This window comes from Aphelocoma coerulescens, chromosome 14 (assembly GCF_041296385.1).
Source record: "Aphelocoma coerulescens isolate FSJ_1873_10779 chromosome 14, UR_Acoe_1.0, whole genome shotgun sequence".
NCBI lineage: Eukaryota > Metazoa > Chordata > Aves > Passeriformes > Corvidae > Aphelocoma > Aphelocoma coerulescens.
Window position 1 is genome coordinate 8,940,704 of NC_091028.1, and position 17,241 is coordinate 8,957,944.

Below are 17,241 nucleotides of genomic sequence, written 5' to 3' on the forward strand. Positions count from 1 at the left end.
GCTGCCAGACTTGCCAGGTGACATTCAGTGACCCAAGCCAAGCTATTTTTGTACCTGCAGAAATTCTGCTGTCTCAGTAGGATGGGGGAAAGTGGCTTTTTCCATCCATCCATCCTCCATCAGGAGCCAAGTGTCTCGGGCTGCACTCCAGGACAGCTGTGCCCCAGGAATATTTTGGCTGCATTTCTCCCTCTCATATCCTGTTTGGTGCATTTGAGGCCCAAGTGGGTGCACTGGACTTACCAAGGGAAAAAAGAGACTTCCTGAAACTCAACCTCCTCTCCTGCCTCCCACCAAGACGATTCATCTCCTCTTGGTGCCAAAGCCCCTGGAGCACCCCTGGAACGCTTACCTGTGCTGTCCAACCTCCAGCCAGCGGCACAAGGGGACCCAGAGCTGGGAAAACCATCCCAGCAGTTTGGGAGCCTTTGGATCGGTGACGCGGCGGCCGCGACCGGACGAGTTTCTCTGGCAAATTCCAGGCAGGCACCGTAACCCAATCGGCCCTCGGCGGGAGCGCCGGCCGGTTTCAGTTGTCAGACACCACGGAGGGACGGGCACAGCGCTGGATGCTGCGTGTTCCCACCGCATCCCGGCCCCAGGTGAGATGCAGCAGCTGCGGGAGCGAACCATCCTCACCTGGGACAGGGTGGGATGAGGAGGATCCGGGTTGCAAGGGAATATAGTGCTCAGAGCTCTGAGAAGGCACAAGGGTTTTGCTTTAGCGACTCCACCAAAAGCCACGAAACTGAAGGAATTTTTGGCGATTCCTAAGGAATGACACAGGATGGGCCAGGACAGTCGGCGGCGATGCTCTGGGAAGACGGAAAGCAGCACATCAGCCGCACAGGGCTCACACGGTAACGAGCTGCCCGGGACTGCGAGAACGCGACAGCTCCGGGATTTATAGACTGATTTCCCTGATGTTTTTACGGCTTTATCTCTCCTCAGCCGCCCGGCGCGGGCGCTGTGGTGGTGCCCCGGCTCCTGGCGGAGCTGAGCGCCGGGTCCGGGGCTCGGCAGGGCCGCCCGGGGCCGCCGGGGCGCCGGAGGGCGCTGGAAGCGCTGGGAACGCCGGAGCGGCGGCGCTTCCGCAGGGCCGCGGCAGCTCCGGGCCCTGTCCCCCGGTGACCCCCGTGTCCCCCGGGGCTGCAGCGTGTCCAGGGAAGGGAACGGGGCTGAGGAAGGGGCTGGAGCACCAGGAGCGGCTGAGGGAGCTGGGAAAGGGGCTCAGCCTGGGGAGAAGGAGCTCGGGGGGGACCTTGTGGCTCTGCACAACTCCCTGACAGGAGGGGGCAGCCGGAGGGGTTCGGGCTCTGCTCCCAAGGGATGGGAAAAGGGGAAATGGCCTCAGGCTGGGCCAGGGGAGGGTCAGGATGGACATCAGGAGGGATTTCTCCGTGGAAAGGGTGGTCAGGCCTTGGCAGGGGCTGCCCAGGGAGGTTTGGAGTCCCCATCCCTGGAGGTGTCCAAGGAATGTCTGGATGTGGCACTCGGTGCTCTGGGCTGGTGACGAGGTGGGCATCGGGCACAGCTTGGACTCCATGGGTTTAGAGGTCTTTTCTGGCCTAAAGGATTCTGTGTTTCTGCCTTGGCCCTCACAGGATTGAGGTCACTGTTTTATGTATTTCTGGGTGCTGCTGGAGGGGCCCGGGGGGCTCTGCCTGGGCTCAGGGAATCCCAGGCCCTGCTGCAGGGACCTGGCACACAGGGGTCTAACAGCTGCTTCTGTTACATTCCAGGCCTTGGGATGGACTTCCTGACACTCTTCCTGATTTACCTGTGCTTTGTGCTCGCTGTCACTGCCCTGCTCTGCCTCTGCTCAGGAAGGAAGGAGAGTTTCCTCACAAGGAGTGTCTACAGGGCAAGCCAGGTAAACCACTGGGCTTCCAGGTAAAGAATGAACTTTCAGGGGAATGATCATCTCCCGTTCTGGTAATCTGCCCTGCTCTGTTGTGCTAAAATTAGTGCAACTGCTATATTTGTTCTCAAAAAAAAAAAAAGCCAGTGTGTGTGTTTACTGCTAATCTATTGCATCCTGTTTTAATGTATGCTCTCAAGGAAGTGGGATAGGAAGTAGAAATACACTTCCTCTGAGATGATTAAATCCTGCCCAAGCAGGTAATAAAAACCATTTGGGTCTACCAGCTCCCATTCCTGCCTGTGCCTGTCTGGGGTGAGGATGGAGCTTCTCATAGTGCCAGAAGCACCTTGTCCAGTGACACCACAACACTTCAGCTTTGAGAAATTAAATAAGAATCAGGCCCCAGGAATTTGCAGTTTCGTGGTATTGGCTGCTGACATTGAGAGGAAAAAGGTGGGGGAGGTTTGAGGATTAAAATAGGGAGAGAATTATGAGTGGTGGCAGATATTTTAGGGGAAGCTCTTTAATGTGTGTACTAATGCTGCAGGCTCTTGTTTGCTAAGAAAGAGGGAGGAATGAAGAGCTTTAAAAGAGGATTAAAAATTGACATTTTATTGTTAAAATGGGATATTGGAAAAGCACCAGTTCATTTTTCTGTCTGTTGGGCTATGTCTGAATGAAAAGGGAAAAAAAGCTGTAATATTCCTGGAAGGTAAAGGATGAGAGAATTATCACTTAAATTGTAAATTATATTTAATGCTGTTCACAGGAGTTCAGACAGACTTTTTTTATTACTGGTATTGTACTTCCTTTTGGTTTATAGACACACTGTGCAGAGAAATTGATTTTTTTCCCCCCCATATCTTAGTAGCTGCTGCTATGAAGTGTTTAAATAGCAGCAATTAAATTACTGCTGTGGTATGAAGCCACTGTCTGGAGGAATCTAATCAATACTTGTGCCTGGGAAATAAATATGTGTGAATATAATCAATATTTTACCTGGGATATTAATACAGGCAATGCTAAGTGAAAGGTCACAGTACAAGATAAATATGAACCAATACAATACAAACCCCACAATATCAGAAAGGTCTGAAGCTCTTAGAGAGTGTCCAAAGGAGGGACACGAGGGTGGTGAAGGAGGGACACGAGGGTGGTGAAGGGCCTGGAGGGGCCATGGAGGAGCAGCTGAGGGTGCTTGGCATAAGCCTGCAGTGTGTTTAGGTTTTCTGCAGGTTCTTTTCTGCTGGGTTGTGTTTCCTCTTGCAGAACACTTGAAAAAAACACTTATCCCTCGAACCGCCGAGCTGAGATGTACCAGTTCACACAAAAATATTTAGCATCTTCTCAGCTCCACATATGCTTTTTGCCTCCTGGTCTTTCACATCTGAGGCAAGAAGCTCTCACTGCATATTTTCTTTCCATGCCAGCTAGAAATAGGCTCAGCTGCTCTAATTCCTGAGCCATGTTGCTATAGAGATCTGTCAGCTCAGAGCAGCCGAGTCAGACAATTCCACAGGCACATCTCTGGCTGAGGGATTCACTCAATGAACACAGGCAGGTTCCTTCTTCAGCACGGTCGAGCTGTGCTGGAAAGGGCAATTAGACATGGAGCCATCAGGCTGGATCAGAGCTGTAGCTGGAGAAACTGGATTTTTTGGGGTTTGTTTGGCTTGTGGAATTTTTTCTCTCTTTTCTGGAGGCCACAGGCCTTATCTCCCCCCTTTGCTTATCTCCCCCCTTTGCTTATCTCCCCCCTTTGCTTATCTCCCCCCTTTGCTTATCTCCCCTTGATCTGTCAGATGGGCTGATGGAGCATATTGTAGCTGGGGAATTGCTCAGTTTTATCCCCTGCTTAACCCATCCCCACCCTACACCCACCCTAAGCTCCTTAGAACTTTCACACATTAACCCAGATATGTTTGCTTGGGCCTGGGGTGCTCCCAGGAATACGGAATCTCACTCCCATGTGGAAAACCCCAGCAGCATTCCTGCCTCTCTTCTTTCTTCATGGAAAGGCTGGTCAGGCATTGGAACTGCCCAGGGAGGTTTAGAGTGAGTCCCCATCCTTGGAGGCGTCCAAGGAAGGACTGGACAAGGCACTCAGTGCTCTGGGCTGGGGACAAGTTGGGGAGTTGGCACACAGGTTGGAAATGAGAATCTTGGAGGGCTTGTCCAAGCTTAGTAATTCCAGGATTCTGTGATTCTCTGTGTTTTGGTTGGACTGGAGGATCTCAAAGGTCTCTTCCACCCTTGATTCTGTGGTGAGAAGCTCAGATACCCCTGAAAAGGAGCCTCCTCCACGGTGCTGTGGCTGTGCAGATCCAGAACTGAGGGATGAGGGACTTGTATTAAATCTGAACTTGCCCCAAGGCAGCAGTGATGGTCAGGTAACAGAGCTTCATTTCCCTCAGGTGTTGTCACTGGTCATCCCCACCCGGCTCCAGAGGGTGACACACAGGACACTGCACAGGCTCTTCCACACAAGGTATTGCATTTTTATGCCTTTGACATTATTTTTCACTCCTATTTCTGATTACTGTTGGGATCTCCTGCCACCATGAGAGCTCTGAGTATTACCCTTGGATATTCTCTGTCTATTTGAGATGCCTGTCAGGGATTACAGATTCCCTTTGATGTTTGCCACGCTGTCATCTCTCCCTTCCTTGGTCATTGTTTAGAAGGTGGAACCCTGAAATGTTTGAACATATTGACAAATAAAGATAATGTGGCTCGGTAACAGATGTTGGTCGCACTGGTGGGATCCTGCATCCCCACAGGAATTACCACAGTCTCTCTGGCAGCTGCAGATGGAATCAGACAGACTCTCAGTCTCCATCCTCTCCCTCAAATCCCATTAGTCTCAGTCCAGCAGCCTGGATGTCCAGGTGGCTGAGGGGGAAGCCGCACAGCTGCCAGTGTGTGGCCTGCTGGATTCAGGTGGATTTTGTAGTGTCTGTAAACTCTGGTGCCTCAGGAATGATTTAAATACCTTTTCTCTGGGGACAGCAGCTCAGTGTGACAGTGACTTCAGGGCTGTGAATCTACTGCTGTGCTGTGAGTGCTGTGGTTGTTTTGTGCCTGTTCTGCTGATCCTGTGCTCTAACACAGCCTGAGACAGAGAGGTGACACTGTCACATGTGCTGGGGGCACTGGGACCCTCCACACACTCTGGAACTGGTGTTCACCACTGCCCACCTCCTGCCACGCCTATTCTCTAACAGCTGGTTATATTATTGGAGAGTTTTTAAGATTATTTGGGGGGATTTTTTTTGCTTTCAGAGTAGCAAATGTCTTCTGGCAGAATGTTTTGTGGCCTATTGCTGTGGCATATTTTGTCAGCAGCGAGTGATTATAAGACTTTGTACTGACAGGGAAAAAAATCCAAAGGATATGTGAATAAAGCAGGGAATTTAGCTGACATATTTAAAGGAGTGTATGTGGGAAGAAGAGAAGGAGAAGCCAGTGGATGGAGAAAACACTATTAATATGCAATCCAAGCTGGCCTGAAAACCTAAAAGAGGTGTCTCCTTGCATTTGGAAAGTCTTTGATCACCTCTGAGTGTACTTGACCTGTTAATCAGGATGCTGAGTATTAAATAGACTGTCCCCTTTCCTTTCCAGAAGCTGTTTGTTTGTGGTCCTGCACGTAGCCCTGCAGGCTGCAGTGTTTGGGGAATACACCTGGGAAGTGTTTGTGTACTGCTGGGAGCTGCAGTTCCACATCCTCCTCCTCCTCCTGCCCTACCTGCTGCTGGCTGGGAACGTGGGCTGCTTCCTGCTCTGCTCCCGTGCCAATCCTGGTAAGATCATGCTCGAGCTCTTTGAAAACAGAAAAAATGCTACAAATCCCATTTTTAGTTGTTTTTTCTTGTCTCTTTCACAGGTACAGTAACAAAATCCAATGCTGCATCACTGGTTAAGGTTTATGCCTATGATGGGGTGTTGTTTCAGAGAGGCCTCGTGTGTCCCACGTGCACCGTGGAGAAGCCAGCCAGGTCCAAGCACTGCAGTAAGGATCTGAAATTCCTTGACAAGCATGGCAGTAACACTTTCCCAAAGGAATTCTCCCCCAGGAGCTGCAGTTCCCACTACAGCTGTTCTGTTACCAGCTCAGTGTTCACAGGGCTGTGTTTGTTTTCCTGGGGTCCCAGGTAACAGCTGCATTTGCCCATCCGTGGAGCTGGTTGGGTGCTGTTTTTTCTCACAGAAATTACCAGTTCTGAGGGATAATTCAGGGTCAAGAACACCCAAGCTTGTGAGCAGCTGGAATTTAAAAGATAAATTATCACCTGTCAAGACTTGGGTTCAGGATTTTGTGTTTCATAGAGTCACAGAGTTCTGGAATGGTTTTGGCTGGGAGGGATCTTTAAAGTCCATCTTGTTTCACCCCCTGCCAGGGGCAGGGACACCTTCCACTATCACAGGTTGCTCCAAGCCCTGTCCAGCCTGACCCAGAACACTGCCAGGGATGAGAAGTCCATCACCTCTTTTTATCATCTAAAATAAAGGTGGGAGCTACAATCTGTACCTTTCAGGTGCTTTGCCAGGCAGTACTGTCAGAGAAACCAAAGTCTTGGAGCTGCAGTTTTGGTGAATAAAAGAGACAGGATACATTGTTTTTCTTAAGATACACCACCAAAATTAATTTATTTGCTTGAAAAGCTGCCAGCTAAACCCTGACTGTAACTCCCACATATTTTCATCTTAAAAACCACATAAAGATCAAACTGCTTACTTAAAAATGAAGTGCCAACACACTCGTTTTGCCCCTGCCTCCTCGAGGTGTCTGCAGGACGTGTGTGCATCGCTTTGACCACCACTGTGTGTGGGTCAACAACTGCATCGGCGCCTCCAACGCTGGCGTTTTCCTGCTCTACCTGCTCTCCCTGGCGGCCACAGCTGGAGCCATCGCTGCTGTCACGGCTGCATTCCTCATCCAGGTGCTGCTGCTCTCCAACATCATGCACGGCACCTACCTGGATGCCCAGGGACAGGAGCATGCCGTGGAGATTCCCTTCCTCATTCAGGTCAGTTCATTCTATAACATGTTGTGTCTCACACTTTGCTGTCAGGAATGTTGTCCTGTTCCCCCAGCATGGGGACAGACTGCAGGGTTTGGGGACAGACTGCAGGTTTTTAGCTGGTTTACACATGTAACTAGACTTAGGAAACTGCCACTGCAGAATACTTTAAAACTGGGGGATTTTTCTCACAGCATTTCCCATCCTACATATTCCTGTCTCCAGGATCGGTCACTCAGCAGATCTGATTTAGAGAGAAGGAATTTACATTCCAATCACCAGCTGATGTAGTTTAGGAAACAGCTGAGAGTCCCTGAGGTATCTTAGTGGAGACATTAAACAGGACCCACCACCCTGGAATGTGGATACAGTTCCATGTGCACACGGATGTGCATTCCAGCTGTACTCATGGGATTCAACCCTCCCATTTTTTAACTTATTTTTCTCTTTCTCTGCAGCACCTTTTCTTGACTTTCCCTAGGATTGTCTTCATGCTGGGGTTTGTCATCCTGCTCACACTTGTCCTGGGTGGATATTGCTGCTTCAGTCTGTATTTGGCCCTCACCAACCAAACCACCAATGAATGGTGCAAATCCCGAAGATTGAGGGGTTCCCATCTCCCACAGCAGCCTCATGACAGACCCCTCATCTACAAAAACATTTATTCTAAAGGGATCTGGAGGAATTTAAAGGAAATCTTTAACCCTCCTACAGCGTTGGAAAGGAAGAAGAAAATATGAAGATATTATTGTTTCTCTGATCATTTTTAAATGTTTTCTACAACTTTAGTTCAGCAGTGGCCTTGGCTGCCCCAGATAGATTTTGGAACAAGATTACTGCACAATTCACATATTGGTGCCTCAGCAGAGCATCATTTGAGCTCCCTCACTCAGCAAGACTCAAGGCCAGCTCAGCTCTGGCCCCTGGCTGCAGGGATTTGGTCCATCTTCCCAAAGTGAATCTTTCTCACTGGGAAAGGCTAATGCAGACCTCCTGTGAATTTGAGGAAGCAGCATCTTTTTGTGAGTCCCTTTCTTTGGGAAACAATTGACTCATTACTGTTAACAATGACTACGACAGGCTGTGTGTGTTTAGCTGAAATTATTTCTGGCAGGATCTTACCTGCAGAAACCATGTCCTGCTACAGCTTTGTGGCATTAACTTCAGGAAGGAAATTAAAAGTGTTCCTGTTCTCCTCTCCTTCCAGAAATTCTTCAGTTTGAGTAAAATAGAAGAGAAATTGGAAAAAAATATCGTAGGAACTTTAAATTATTTTATTTTTAAAAATGTATTTATTTACATGCCGAATCTGTACAATATGCAATTAAAAATCATATATGGTTTAAAAAAACCAAATTCCTATACAATATGGCTTTCCAGCCCCCAGGCTGGCTCTCAGAGCAGCCTGGCTGGCATTGCAGGGTACAATAATGCATTCACAGACCAGTACATAAGGCTACTTGTCCAGGATATCAAAGAAAAGAGAAATACTGCAGTACCATGCCTTGGGAGGCCTGAAGGAGTGAGGTTAAAGGCATGAGAGTGGTTCAGTGGTGCTCAACACACACCACAACTCCTTAGGTTTGGTTTTCTCAACTTGTTTTAAATGCATATATTTAAATAATCCCTCGTGAGACCCCACATATTTGCTACACTTTCTGAATCCTTTTACAAACCAGACCACTGATTCCCAAAGGATCTTCCTTAATTCGAGGCTGCTGTACAGAATACTGAGTGCCACTTGTGACCTGTCAGTCTCCTCAGTGCCACCAGGCCAAGGGTTTAATTCCTAGTATTGGTTTTAGCCTGAGAACACCTCGGGCCTGTCCTATCCTGTTTTAGGCCTGTCCTATCCTGGTTTAGGCCTGCACTATCCCATTTTGGGCCTGTACCATCCCGTGAAGCCACTTCCCTCCAGAACATTCCCCCCCTTTGCTCTCTGACCAGCCCCAGTGCCCGGAGAAGCCAGGCAGTTCTGCAGCTGCTCCATCCCTCACACGATCACCGTCTGCACCTCCACCTCGCCCTCCTGCGCGGCGGCGATCACGAACTCCCCCGCGTGCTCCATGATCTCGATGTCCTCGGACGCCACCATGGTGACGGTGGCCTCCTGCGTGGCCAGGCCGCCGTCGGTGGCCAGCACGGCGCCGTCGCCGATGGCCGAGGCCAGGGTCATGGCCACCTGCTCGGTGAGGCTCTCGGGCGTGGCGATGGTGATGGTGTCGGCGGTGTCGGTGGCCGCAGCGCCCTCGGCCACGGTGACGTTCTGCACGATGATCTGGTGGCCGGAGTTGGCCTGGTTCACGATCTGCTGCACCACCTTCATGATGTGGCTGTCGACCTGCGAGGGGAGAGGGGTTGCACTGATGGTTGGTGCATTTACTGGGAGAATTAACAGCGATTATCACTGCAGAGAGGCCTGACAACCACGGGGCAGTGACAGGAGCAGCTCTGCATCCCAGGCTGCTCCAGCTGTTCACCCCTTGTGTCACTGAAGGACTGCTTTACCTCATGTCTTGTTCCCTCTATTATTTCAGTAGCTTCGCTGGTCTCCATGTCTTCAGTAGAAGTCTGAAAGACAAAATAAGATAATTACCTTTTTAGGTCATATAAAAAAATTTTTATCACCAAGATATAATTCACTAACATCTTATTGTTCCCCCACATGCAGTAGCTACTCCAAAGACAACTCCTTGACATTCCCTCCCAATCCCTTTATCAGGAACTACTTAAAATTAATGCAAAATTTCACAAGTAACTGAAAGAGAATGTCCTCCCTCAGCAGGATTTGGCCAAGCAGCAGATTTTTCTCCTACTGGAGAGAAACTACAGCAGGACTCAATTATTGAGCTGTGTTACCCCACTTGGATGAGAACTGGCTCTGTGTGATGGAGGGGATGAAGTGAAATACAGAATTCATTGCTTTTGGCAGCCTTTGTTAGAAACAACAGAGATTGTCTGGGACAAAATAAGATAAATAGAAATGGGAGAAAATAGTAGGGAAAGCTGAAGCAAGGTTGTGAGGACCTAAAATGTGGTGTGGTCAAAAATTCTCAGGCTCCTGCTGAGCCACTGTCAGTCTTCCCTTCTCCTTTTCCTGCCCACACATGGCACTCTGGGAGGGTGGGGAAGCTCCAAGTGCTTTCCTTCCAAACAAGGCTAATCCTACTGACTCCTGGGGCCATGCAGGCAGCATGGAGCCTGTTTTACCTTCTCCCAAAAGGCTGGAGCAGGAACATGAACAACTGCAGCTTTTCCTGACCAGATCCTGTGCTAAATTCCCAATGAGCAGGCTGGCTGCCCTTTCTCACCTCGATGATGTATTCCTGGGTGTCTGCCACCACCGAGGAGAACTCCACCAGCACCGTGTGTGGATCTTCTGAAAGCACCGTGGCTGCTAAGTTGTCAGCAGACTGGCTCTCCTCTGACACTATCACTTCTTCCACCTCTTTCATAGCAAGGAGGCAGCCACCTGCATGGAATTCCAGAAAAACATCCTTTTTTGTGAGCATCTCCAATAGCAGCAGCACTAGCAAGGGGATGGCATGGACAAGTGACCAGTGTCACATGAGAGGCTCTTGGCCCACCAGGACAGGCCAAGGAACAGCCCAGAAGAGCCCATGTGACACCAGACAACTGAGCCTAGAGCAGAGCAACTGCTTTTTTACATCACCAATCTTCTGCTGATACATTTCAGTATCTCTCTTTTTTTTTTACTCTCATAGGAAACTCCTTTTTTTTCCTCCAGTAAATTTGTATTATTCCTTTGGAATAACACCATCACCACTACCTGAAGTGGAGATCCCTGCTTAGGAGCTAAAGGAGCAGCAAATCCAGCGCAACTAATCCCACCAAACCAGATTTTTGATGAGGACTTTACTCAAGACATTTTCCTCACAGAACATCCCACTTCCACGCAGGTCATTAGATCCACCCTCCCCACCATTCCCACGCAGCCCAAGGGCAGCCTGTCCAAACCCAAGCCCAGAGCAGCCTCTCCCCAGGGCAGCCCTGCTTACCTTTGGTTTTGAGGTGCCTGTTGAGGGTGCCGTGCTCGGCAAAGCCGCGCCCGCACTTGTAGCACTTGAAGGGCTTCTCTCCGGTGTGGTGGCGGATGTGGCGCACCAGGGAGCCCTTCTCCCGGAACCCCCGGCTGCAGAACTGGCACACGTAGGGCTTGTCCTCCAGGTGGGTCCGGAAATGCACCTGCTGGGCGTTCTGCACGCACAGGGAGGCAAGGGAAGGGCTCAGAAAGGACATGGCAAACTCCTGGATGCAGGGTTTAACTTCCAGTGTGGAACTCAACGTCTCTTATAGGACACAAGGGTCTGATTTTCTTGGGTGGTGGTTTAGGAATGGTACCCCCCGAGTCAGTGCTTCCACTGGGACTCTCCAAACCATGAGCCACTTGCTTGCTCCCCCTCTCCCTCTCTCCCTCCCCTTGCAGTGGGCTGGAGAGGAGAACTGGAGGCACAAAAGATCATGGAGGCACAAAAGATCATGGACTGAGATAAGAACAATTTACCAGAAACAGAAATAAGAAAACAAACAGTACTGATGGCAGAGGATACAAGAAAGAGGTGAGCAATTCACCTGCCCTGATAATAGACAGAAGGAACTCCTTTCCCACACACCAGAATGTTCTGGCCATGCTCCCTCCTGGCTACTGCAAAAATTAACCCAGTCCTGGCCAGAACCAGGACACTATTATTACCTATTTGTTCCACACGTGAAGGAACAGTTAGTTCAGAAATGTGATGGTTTTACAGAGACTGTCTTTCTTTCGCTCACTAAACCAAAATGTCTTTCTGGAACTTCAGATCACAGAATTACTGAATGGTTTAGGTTGAAAAGAACCTTAAGAACATCTTGTTCCACCCCCTGCCATGGGCAGGGATGCCTTCCACTATCCCAGGCTGCTCCAAGCCCCATCCAACCTGACCTTGGACACTTCCAGGGATGGGACAGCCACAGTTCTCTGGGCATCCCATAAGAGGCAGGCAAGCTGACACTTGCTCTTTGAGGAGCAAAGCCAGGCCAATGTGGAGGTTTTGTGAGGGGGGCCCACCTTTGTCTTGTAGCGCTTGCCGCACTTGGGGCAGGCGTAGGGCCGCTCGTCCGAGTGCACCCTGCGGTGCCCCTTCACGTGGGCAATGGTCTTGTAGAGCTTCCCGCACTCCCCGCAGCGGAACCGCCGCTCGTTCACGTGCACCTCCTGGTGCTTCTTCAGCAGGTAGCCCTTGGTGAACTCCTTGCCACACTCCTCACACTTGAAAGGTTTGTACTCTAGAGGGACAGAGAGAAAATGTGTGGTTGATCCAGGGCAACCCGCAGCACAAGGATCTGGTACAGGTGTAACTGAATTCCTACAAAAAAACAACCTGGAGAAGGAGAGGAATTGTATTGTCAACCACATGTGTGGGCTTTCACAGAACCCCAAAATAGCTGGGGTTGGAAGGGACCTTTGGAGCTCATCCAGTCCAGCCCCCTGCCCAGGCAGGGTCACCTGGAACAGGTGACACAGGAACGTATCCAGGTGGGTTTGGGATGTCTCCAGAGGGGGAGACTCCACACCCTCCCTGGGCAGCTGTTCCAGTGTTCTGCCAGCATCATGGAAAGAGGTTCTTCCTTATGTTGAGGTGGAACTTGTGTTTTAGTTTCTGGCCATTGCTCCTTTTCCTGTCATTGAACAGAGTCTGGCACCATCCTCTGACAGCCCTGGGAGAGATTTGTATGGATTGATGGGATCCCCCTCAGCCTTCCCTTCTCCAGACTGACCAGGCCCAGCTCCTGCAGTCTCTCCTCATCAGAGGAGCTGTACATGGCTGAGGTCACTGAGCCACAGCTCATGTCAGGCAACAGCCCCAGCAGTACTTTACCTGTGTGACTCTTGCTGTGTGTTTCCAGGGCAGCAGCTTCACTGAAGGCTTCATTACAGTGAGAGCAAACGTAACGTTTGTACCCGTTGGTTCTTTCTGCAGGTGTCTGTTGGAGAGAAAATGAGAATACCGCTTTTTTTTTGTACTGGTGTGTCCAGTTAGGATTGCTACCCAAATTCCCAATTAAGCACTCCAGCTTTGACAGGAGTGATGGAAAGGGACAGCATGTGATGGAAAGGGACAGCATGTGTGTGAAGTAACATTTCCCTTAAATCACACCTGCACAATCTAAAACCTGACACAAAGCCACAGGCACGGCAGAGACACGTGAGGACAACAGTGCTGCCCACAACCAAATACAGACAAGGAAGGTTAAAAAGTTAATCAGTTGATGGAATACAAACATACAGACTCTGCTTGTTCCAGTTTAACACACTGCTCCCCACACGGCTCCTCTTCTACTTCCACCCCTTTGTTTTCCACCTCTTCTGGAGCAGCTGCCACAGGTTCATCTGGCTTCTGCACCTCCTCCACAGCCACTCTCTCGATGACAATTCCCGAATTCCTCATGGCCTGCCTCAGCAGGTTCTCACTGTTCACTTCCCCCTCACACGGCAGCTCCTCGGGATGTGACTGCTGAAGGAACAAAGAGGAAGTTTGGCACAGCAAATCCACAGTTTTCTTACAGCAACACTGCTGTGAGGGTCACTCTCTCTGGGGTGTCCAATGCTGTGCTACGGGGTTGAAAGATCAACCAGGGAACTGGGCTGAGGAGGAAGATGAGGTGGATCTGTACTGACAATCCAAGGGATGAGAAGCCTTTGCCCCTACCACAGTCTTACAGCAGGGAATGGTCAACAAAAACATCCCCTCATTTTATAGGATGTGGTGGTGAAGCCCCAGGCCCTGTAAGCTACACACAGTGCTCAGCTCAGCAGCAGAACGAGGTGAGCAATTCGACTTCCCTGGGGCCCAGGAAAGAGCAGAGCACCTGCCCACATGGAAAACAACCAAAAGAACCACTTCATTCCACACTCAGATTTACTGTCAGCACCCAAGACACTTTTGCTCATGAGGTGAAATGTTCTTTGCATGAAACACACGAAGGGTGTTTGAGACAAACCACACTCACATCTGGCTCCAGGGGTTTTGCATCCACCACAGGAAGTTCCTGCATCTGGACATGGACTTCATGGAGCACGTTGCCTTTTGCATCTGTCACAAGGTGGATGACAGGGGAGGCTTCGATGGATTCGCTCGCTATTGAGGACACCGTGTCTGTGTTGGAGCTGCAGGATCCTGCAAGGGATGAACCACGTGGGGAAATGCACCCCTCAGCAACTCCCTGTGCCCTAAAAAAATCTGCCTTAGAGCATGAGGGGCCTGTTAAAGCCACCTTTGTACCAGATTCTCAAACATAATCTTGAGTTCACATCCGGCTTCAAGGTAATAGCTTTGCTCTATAAATTACTTTTTTCTGGTATAAAAAATATAACCTCAATACCACAGAAATACTTTTTTATCATATATGAGAATCATGGAATGGTTTGGATTGGAAGGGATCTTACAGGTCATCCAGTTCTACCCCCTGCCGTGGGCAGGGACAACTTCCACTATCCCAGGGTGTTCCAAGCCCTGTCCAATCTGGCCTTGGACACTGCCAGGGATGGGGCAGCCACAGCTTCTCTGGGCAACCTGTGCCAGAAGGAATTTATATTCCAAGTGCTGTGAGTGTTTGGCTTTATCAGACACGAGGCAGGTCCTGACAGCATCACTGACCTGATGGCAGATCATCTTTGTTGACAACTATTTCTTTGGTCATGTTGAAGCGAATTTTTTCAGTGCAAGGTGTCAGAGATTTAAGGTGTCGAGTCAAAGCTCCTGATTCCCGGAAGCTTTTCCCACATTTCTTGCATTTGTAAGGTCTTTCATCTGGAAATGACAAAAATCACAACAACCATATTAAAGCCAGCAGTGCCAGGATCTGCTCTGTGTGACAGGCTGAAGAACATGTTCAGCTTTCTACGCACACATCTGCGCCTATCCAGAATTTTTCCCTGCCTCCCAGCACCCCAAATGCTGGGGAGCTCAATGGTCTCAGCTCAGCAAAACGTGGAAAGCAGCAAGGAATTCCACTGCAAGGCAAATGGATAACCACAGACAGCTCCAGTAACAAGGAACTGTTATTTTGGAGAACTCTTACCAGTGTGCCGCCGATGGTGTCGGATCAGAGACCCCTTTGTCCTAAAGGAAGTTCCACAGAGTTTACACTCATAGTCCTTCCTGCTGCTGTGAGTGATCATGTGAGCTTTGAGGATGCTGGCCTAGGGAAAGAATTTCCTTTAAGAGACATGCTAAACAGTTTAAAGATTTTATATTTCTGTAAAGAACAACAAGGCTCCTTGTGAAAGCAGAACTTCCCTCTGGGAAGTGTAGCAGGCAGTAAAGCACACTGTTCCCAAGTTTTGAGATCTCCTAGTTTACAGTCAGCCTAAATACCTCTCTAACCCACATCAGCAGAAGGGATACTCACAGTTTTAAATGTCTTCTGGCACAGCTCACACACGTATCGCCCTTCCTTGTTCACCTGCAGCTTCACCTTGATCAGCTCGGTGGAAATGTCCTGCTCCTGCTCCTCGGGGCTGCCCTGCTCCTCACTGACCTCCCCGTCCACGTGGCCATTCGGGTTCTCAAACACATGATCTCCTGCTACAATGACCTCCTTGATGTGCCCACTGCCTAGGAAAAGGTGGGGAGACAGTTGGGTTCTTTACAGGACAGAGCTTTACCCAACAAACCATCTACCGTTTCAGCATTTTTCACAGACAGAAGGAGAAAAGGTATTTTAAACCTGCAACTCAAGTCTTTGCAACCTTCTCATTATGGCAGCATAAAATGGGCACTTCCGGAATAGAGTTTAACATCTAATTTGTATTAATTAATTGTATTAATTAAGCTGAAAGAGGGTAGATTTAGAAGAGATATTATGAAAGGATTGTTCCCTGTGAGGGTGGGGAGGCCCTGGCACAGGGTGCCCACAGAAGCTGTGGCTGCCCCTGGATCCCTGGCAGTGTCCAAGGCCAGGCTGGACGGGGCTTGGAGCAATCTGGGAATAGTGGAAGGTGTCCCTGCCCAGGGCAGGGGGTGGGACTGGTTGGGCTTTAAGGTCCCTCCCAACCCAAACCACTCCATGACTATTCCATGATCCTGATGTGGGGAGGATTGCAGGGCTGGCCCAGGGCTGCCTCCCAGAGCACTGTGGGAACACCCAGCCCTAAATCCCAATGACACACAGATGTCACGAACCCAACCACAACCCAAAGTCACCAGAAGAGGACAGGTACCAAACCCCCCAGGGGTGCCAAGGCAGCACCTCAGAGCTCACCTACGATGGCTGAGGCGTTGCTGATCTCCTCTGCTATGGAAGATGCTTCAACAACAATGTGAGCAACAGTTATGGACTCCTCGACCGCAGGAACCACCTGCTGGCACAGAGCACGTTCAGCAAGCAGGTTCTGCTTATCTAAACACATTGCTCCCTCCCCTCCAACCCAACAGACCGTTGCATCCTAATCATTTCCAGCCCCGGCTCGGAGAAGCCGCTGTCACCTTTTGTCCTTCTTGGCCGAGGAGCCCGGCGAGCGCGTCGGGAGGGCGCTGGCAGCCCTTCTGCAGCTTGTGCTGCACGAACTCCTCCAGGGAGCTGAACTCCGACTGGCAGCGCCCGCACTTGTGCACGTCATCCTCGTCTGCGGGGGAAAACTCCGTCAGCGGGGCCAGGGCACCACGGGATCCCAGGATGGGGTCAGGGTGGAAGGGACCACGGTGGAGCACGTATTCCCACCTCCCTGCTCCAGCAGGGCCACCCCAGAGCACACGGCACAGGATCGTGTCCAGGCGGGCCGGAGCAGCTCCAGCGAGGGAGACTCCACAGCCTCCGCCGGCAATGTGATACACCCAGCACCGCCGCTCTGCCCGGCCCGCTGAGCTGCCGGGGAGTGCTGCAGGGGAGCGGGGCGATCCCGGGCGAGGCACATGGAGACCCCGCCGCCTCCCGCCCCACTGACAGCACCGGCCCGGCCCCCTCACCCGCCGGGCCCCTCGAGCCGCGCCGCCCCCAGGCCTGGCAGTGCCGGCCGGGGCCCTGTGAGGGCGGTACCTTGCTCGCCGAAGGGCGGCGGGAGGCCGATGAGGGCAGCGGAAGGCGCGGGGGGCCCGGAGCCCGCGGCCGCCGCGCCCCGGCCCGGCCCGGCCGCTTCTGCCGTAAGCGCCGCCGGCCCCGCGCCCGTTGCCATCGCGGCCCCCGTGTCGCAACGCGCCGCAAGATGGCGGCTTTACGGCCGTGTCGTCATAACAACGGGACGGGGCTCGGCGAGGAACGCGCCCGCCGCGCGGGGGTTCCGGACGCCGGTGGGCGGTGTCGGAGCACGGTCCCTCCGCTCCCCCCGGTCACCCCTGAGCCCCGAGCCCCGGC

The 17,241-nt window shown here is 51.1% G+C and overlaps 2 protein-coding genes across 7 annotated transcripts; one reads left to right on the forward strand and one right to left on the reverse strand.

The window, feature by feature from the left end:
• The first annotated feature begins 578 nt into the window (after window positions 1–578).
• On the forward strand, window positions 579–8,045 carry ZDHHC4 (zinc finger DHHC-type palmitoyltransferase 4). Of its 4 annotated transcripts, none has more exons than XM_069030182.1 (7): window positions 579–602; window positions 1,743–1,873; window positions 4,279–4,352; window positions 5,489–5,667; window positions 5,751–5,876; window positions 6,650–6,894; window positions 7,347–8,045. In XM_069030182.1, the coding sequence occupies exons 2-7, from the start codon at window positions 1,751–1,753 to the stop codon at window positions 7,626–7,628; spliced, it is 1,029 nt and encodes a 342-aa protein (XP_068886283.1). In that variant the 5' UTR covers window positions 579–602; window positions 1,743–1,750; the 3' UTR covers window positions 7,629–8,045. The 4 variants fall into 4 exon arrangements, with proteins under 4 accessions (XP_068886283.1, XP_068886281.1, XP_068886282.1 ...); XM_069030180.1 differs by lacking the exon at window positions 579–602 and adding an exon at window positions 696–860; XM_069030181.1 differs by lacking the exon at window positions 579–602 and adding an exon at window positions 1,090–1,159 and having other exon boundaries at window positions 1,738–1,873.
• Window positions 8,046–8,141: 96 nt separating this feature from the next.
• Window positions 8,142–17,228, reverse strand: E4F1 (E4F transcription factor 1). Of its 3 annotated transcripts, none has more exons than XM_069030170.1 (14): window positions 16,927–17,228; window positions 16,377–16,516; window positions 16,153–16,249; window positions 15,301–15,506; window positions 14,971–15,091; window positions 14,547–14,699; window positions 13,900–14,066; window positions 13,176–13,403; window positions 12,768–12,873; window positions 11,957–12,174; window positions 10,908–11,106; window positions 10,200–10,360; window positions 9,397–9,459; window positions 8,142–9,229 (listed from the first exon to the last, which is right to left on the reverse strand). In XM_069030170.1, exons 1-14 carry the CDS (start codon window positions 17,060–17,062, stop codon window positions 8,882–8,884), a joined length of 2,343 nt encoding a protein of 780 aa, XP_068886271.1. In that variant the 5' UTR covers window positions 17,063–17,228; the 3' UTR covers window positions 8,142–8,881. The 3 variants fall into 3 exon arrangements, with proteins under 3 accessions (XP_068886271.1, XP_068886270.1, XP_068886269.1); XM_069030169.1 differs by having other exon boundaries at window positions 13,176–13,400; window positions 16,612–16,984; XM_069030168.1 differs by having other exon boundaries at window positions 16,612–16,983.
• Window positions 17,229–17,241: the final 13 nt, after the last annotated feature.

Coding starts and splice junctions, on each gene's coding strand:
- E4F1 (XM_069030168.1), bottom strand. CDS start 16,804: ATGTGCCTCGCCCGGGATCGCCCCGCTCCCCTGCAGCACTCCCCGGCA. Junction 16,250..16,376: donor TCGGCCAAGAAGGACAAAAG/GTGACAGCGGCT, acceptor CTGTGCCAGCAG/GTGGTTCCTGCGGTCGAGGA. Junction 13,404..13,899: donor CAAAACCCCTGGAGCCAGAT/GTGAGTGTGGTT, acceptor TTGTTCCTTCAG/CAGTCACATCCCGAGGAGCT.
- ZDHHC4 (XM_069030180.1), top strand. CDS start 788: ATGGGCCAGGACAGTCGGCGGCGATGCTCTGGGAAGACGGAAAGCAGC. Junction 4,353..5,488: donor CACAGGCTCTTCCACACAAG/GTATTGCATTTT, acceptor TTTCCTTTCCAG/AAGCTGTTTGTTTGTGGTCC. Junction 6,895..7,346: donor AGATTCCCTTCCTCATTCAG/GTCAGTTCATTC, acceptor CTTTCTCTGCAG/CACCTTTTCTTGACTTTCCC.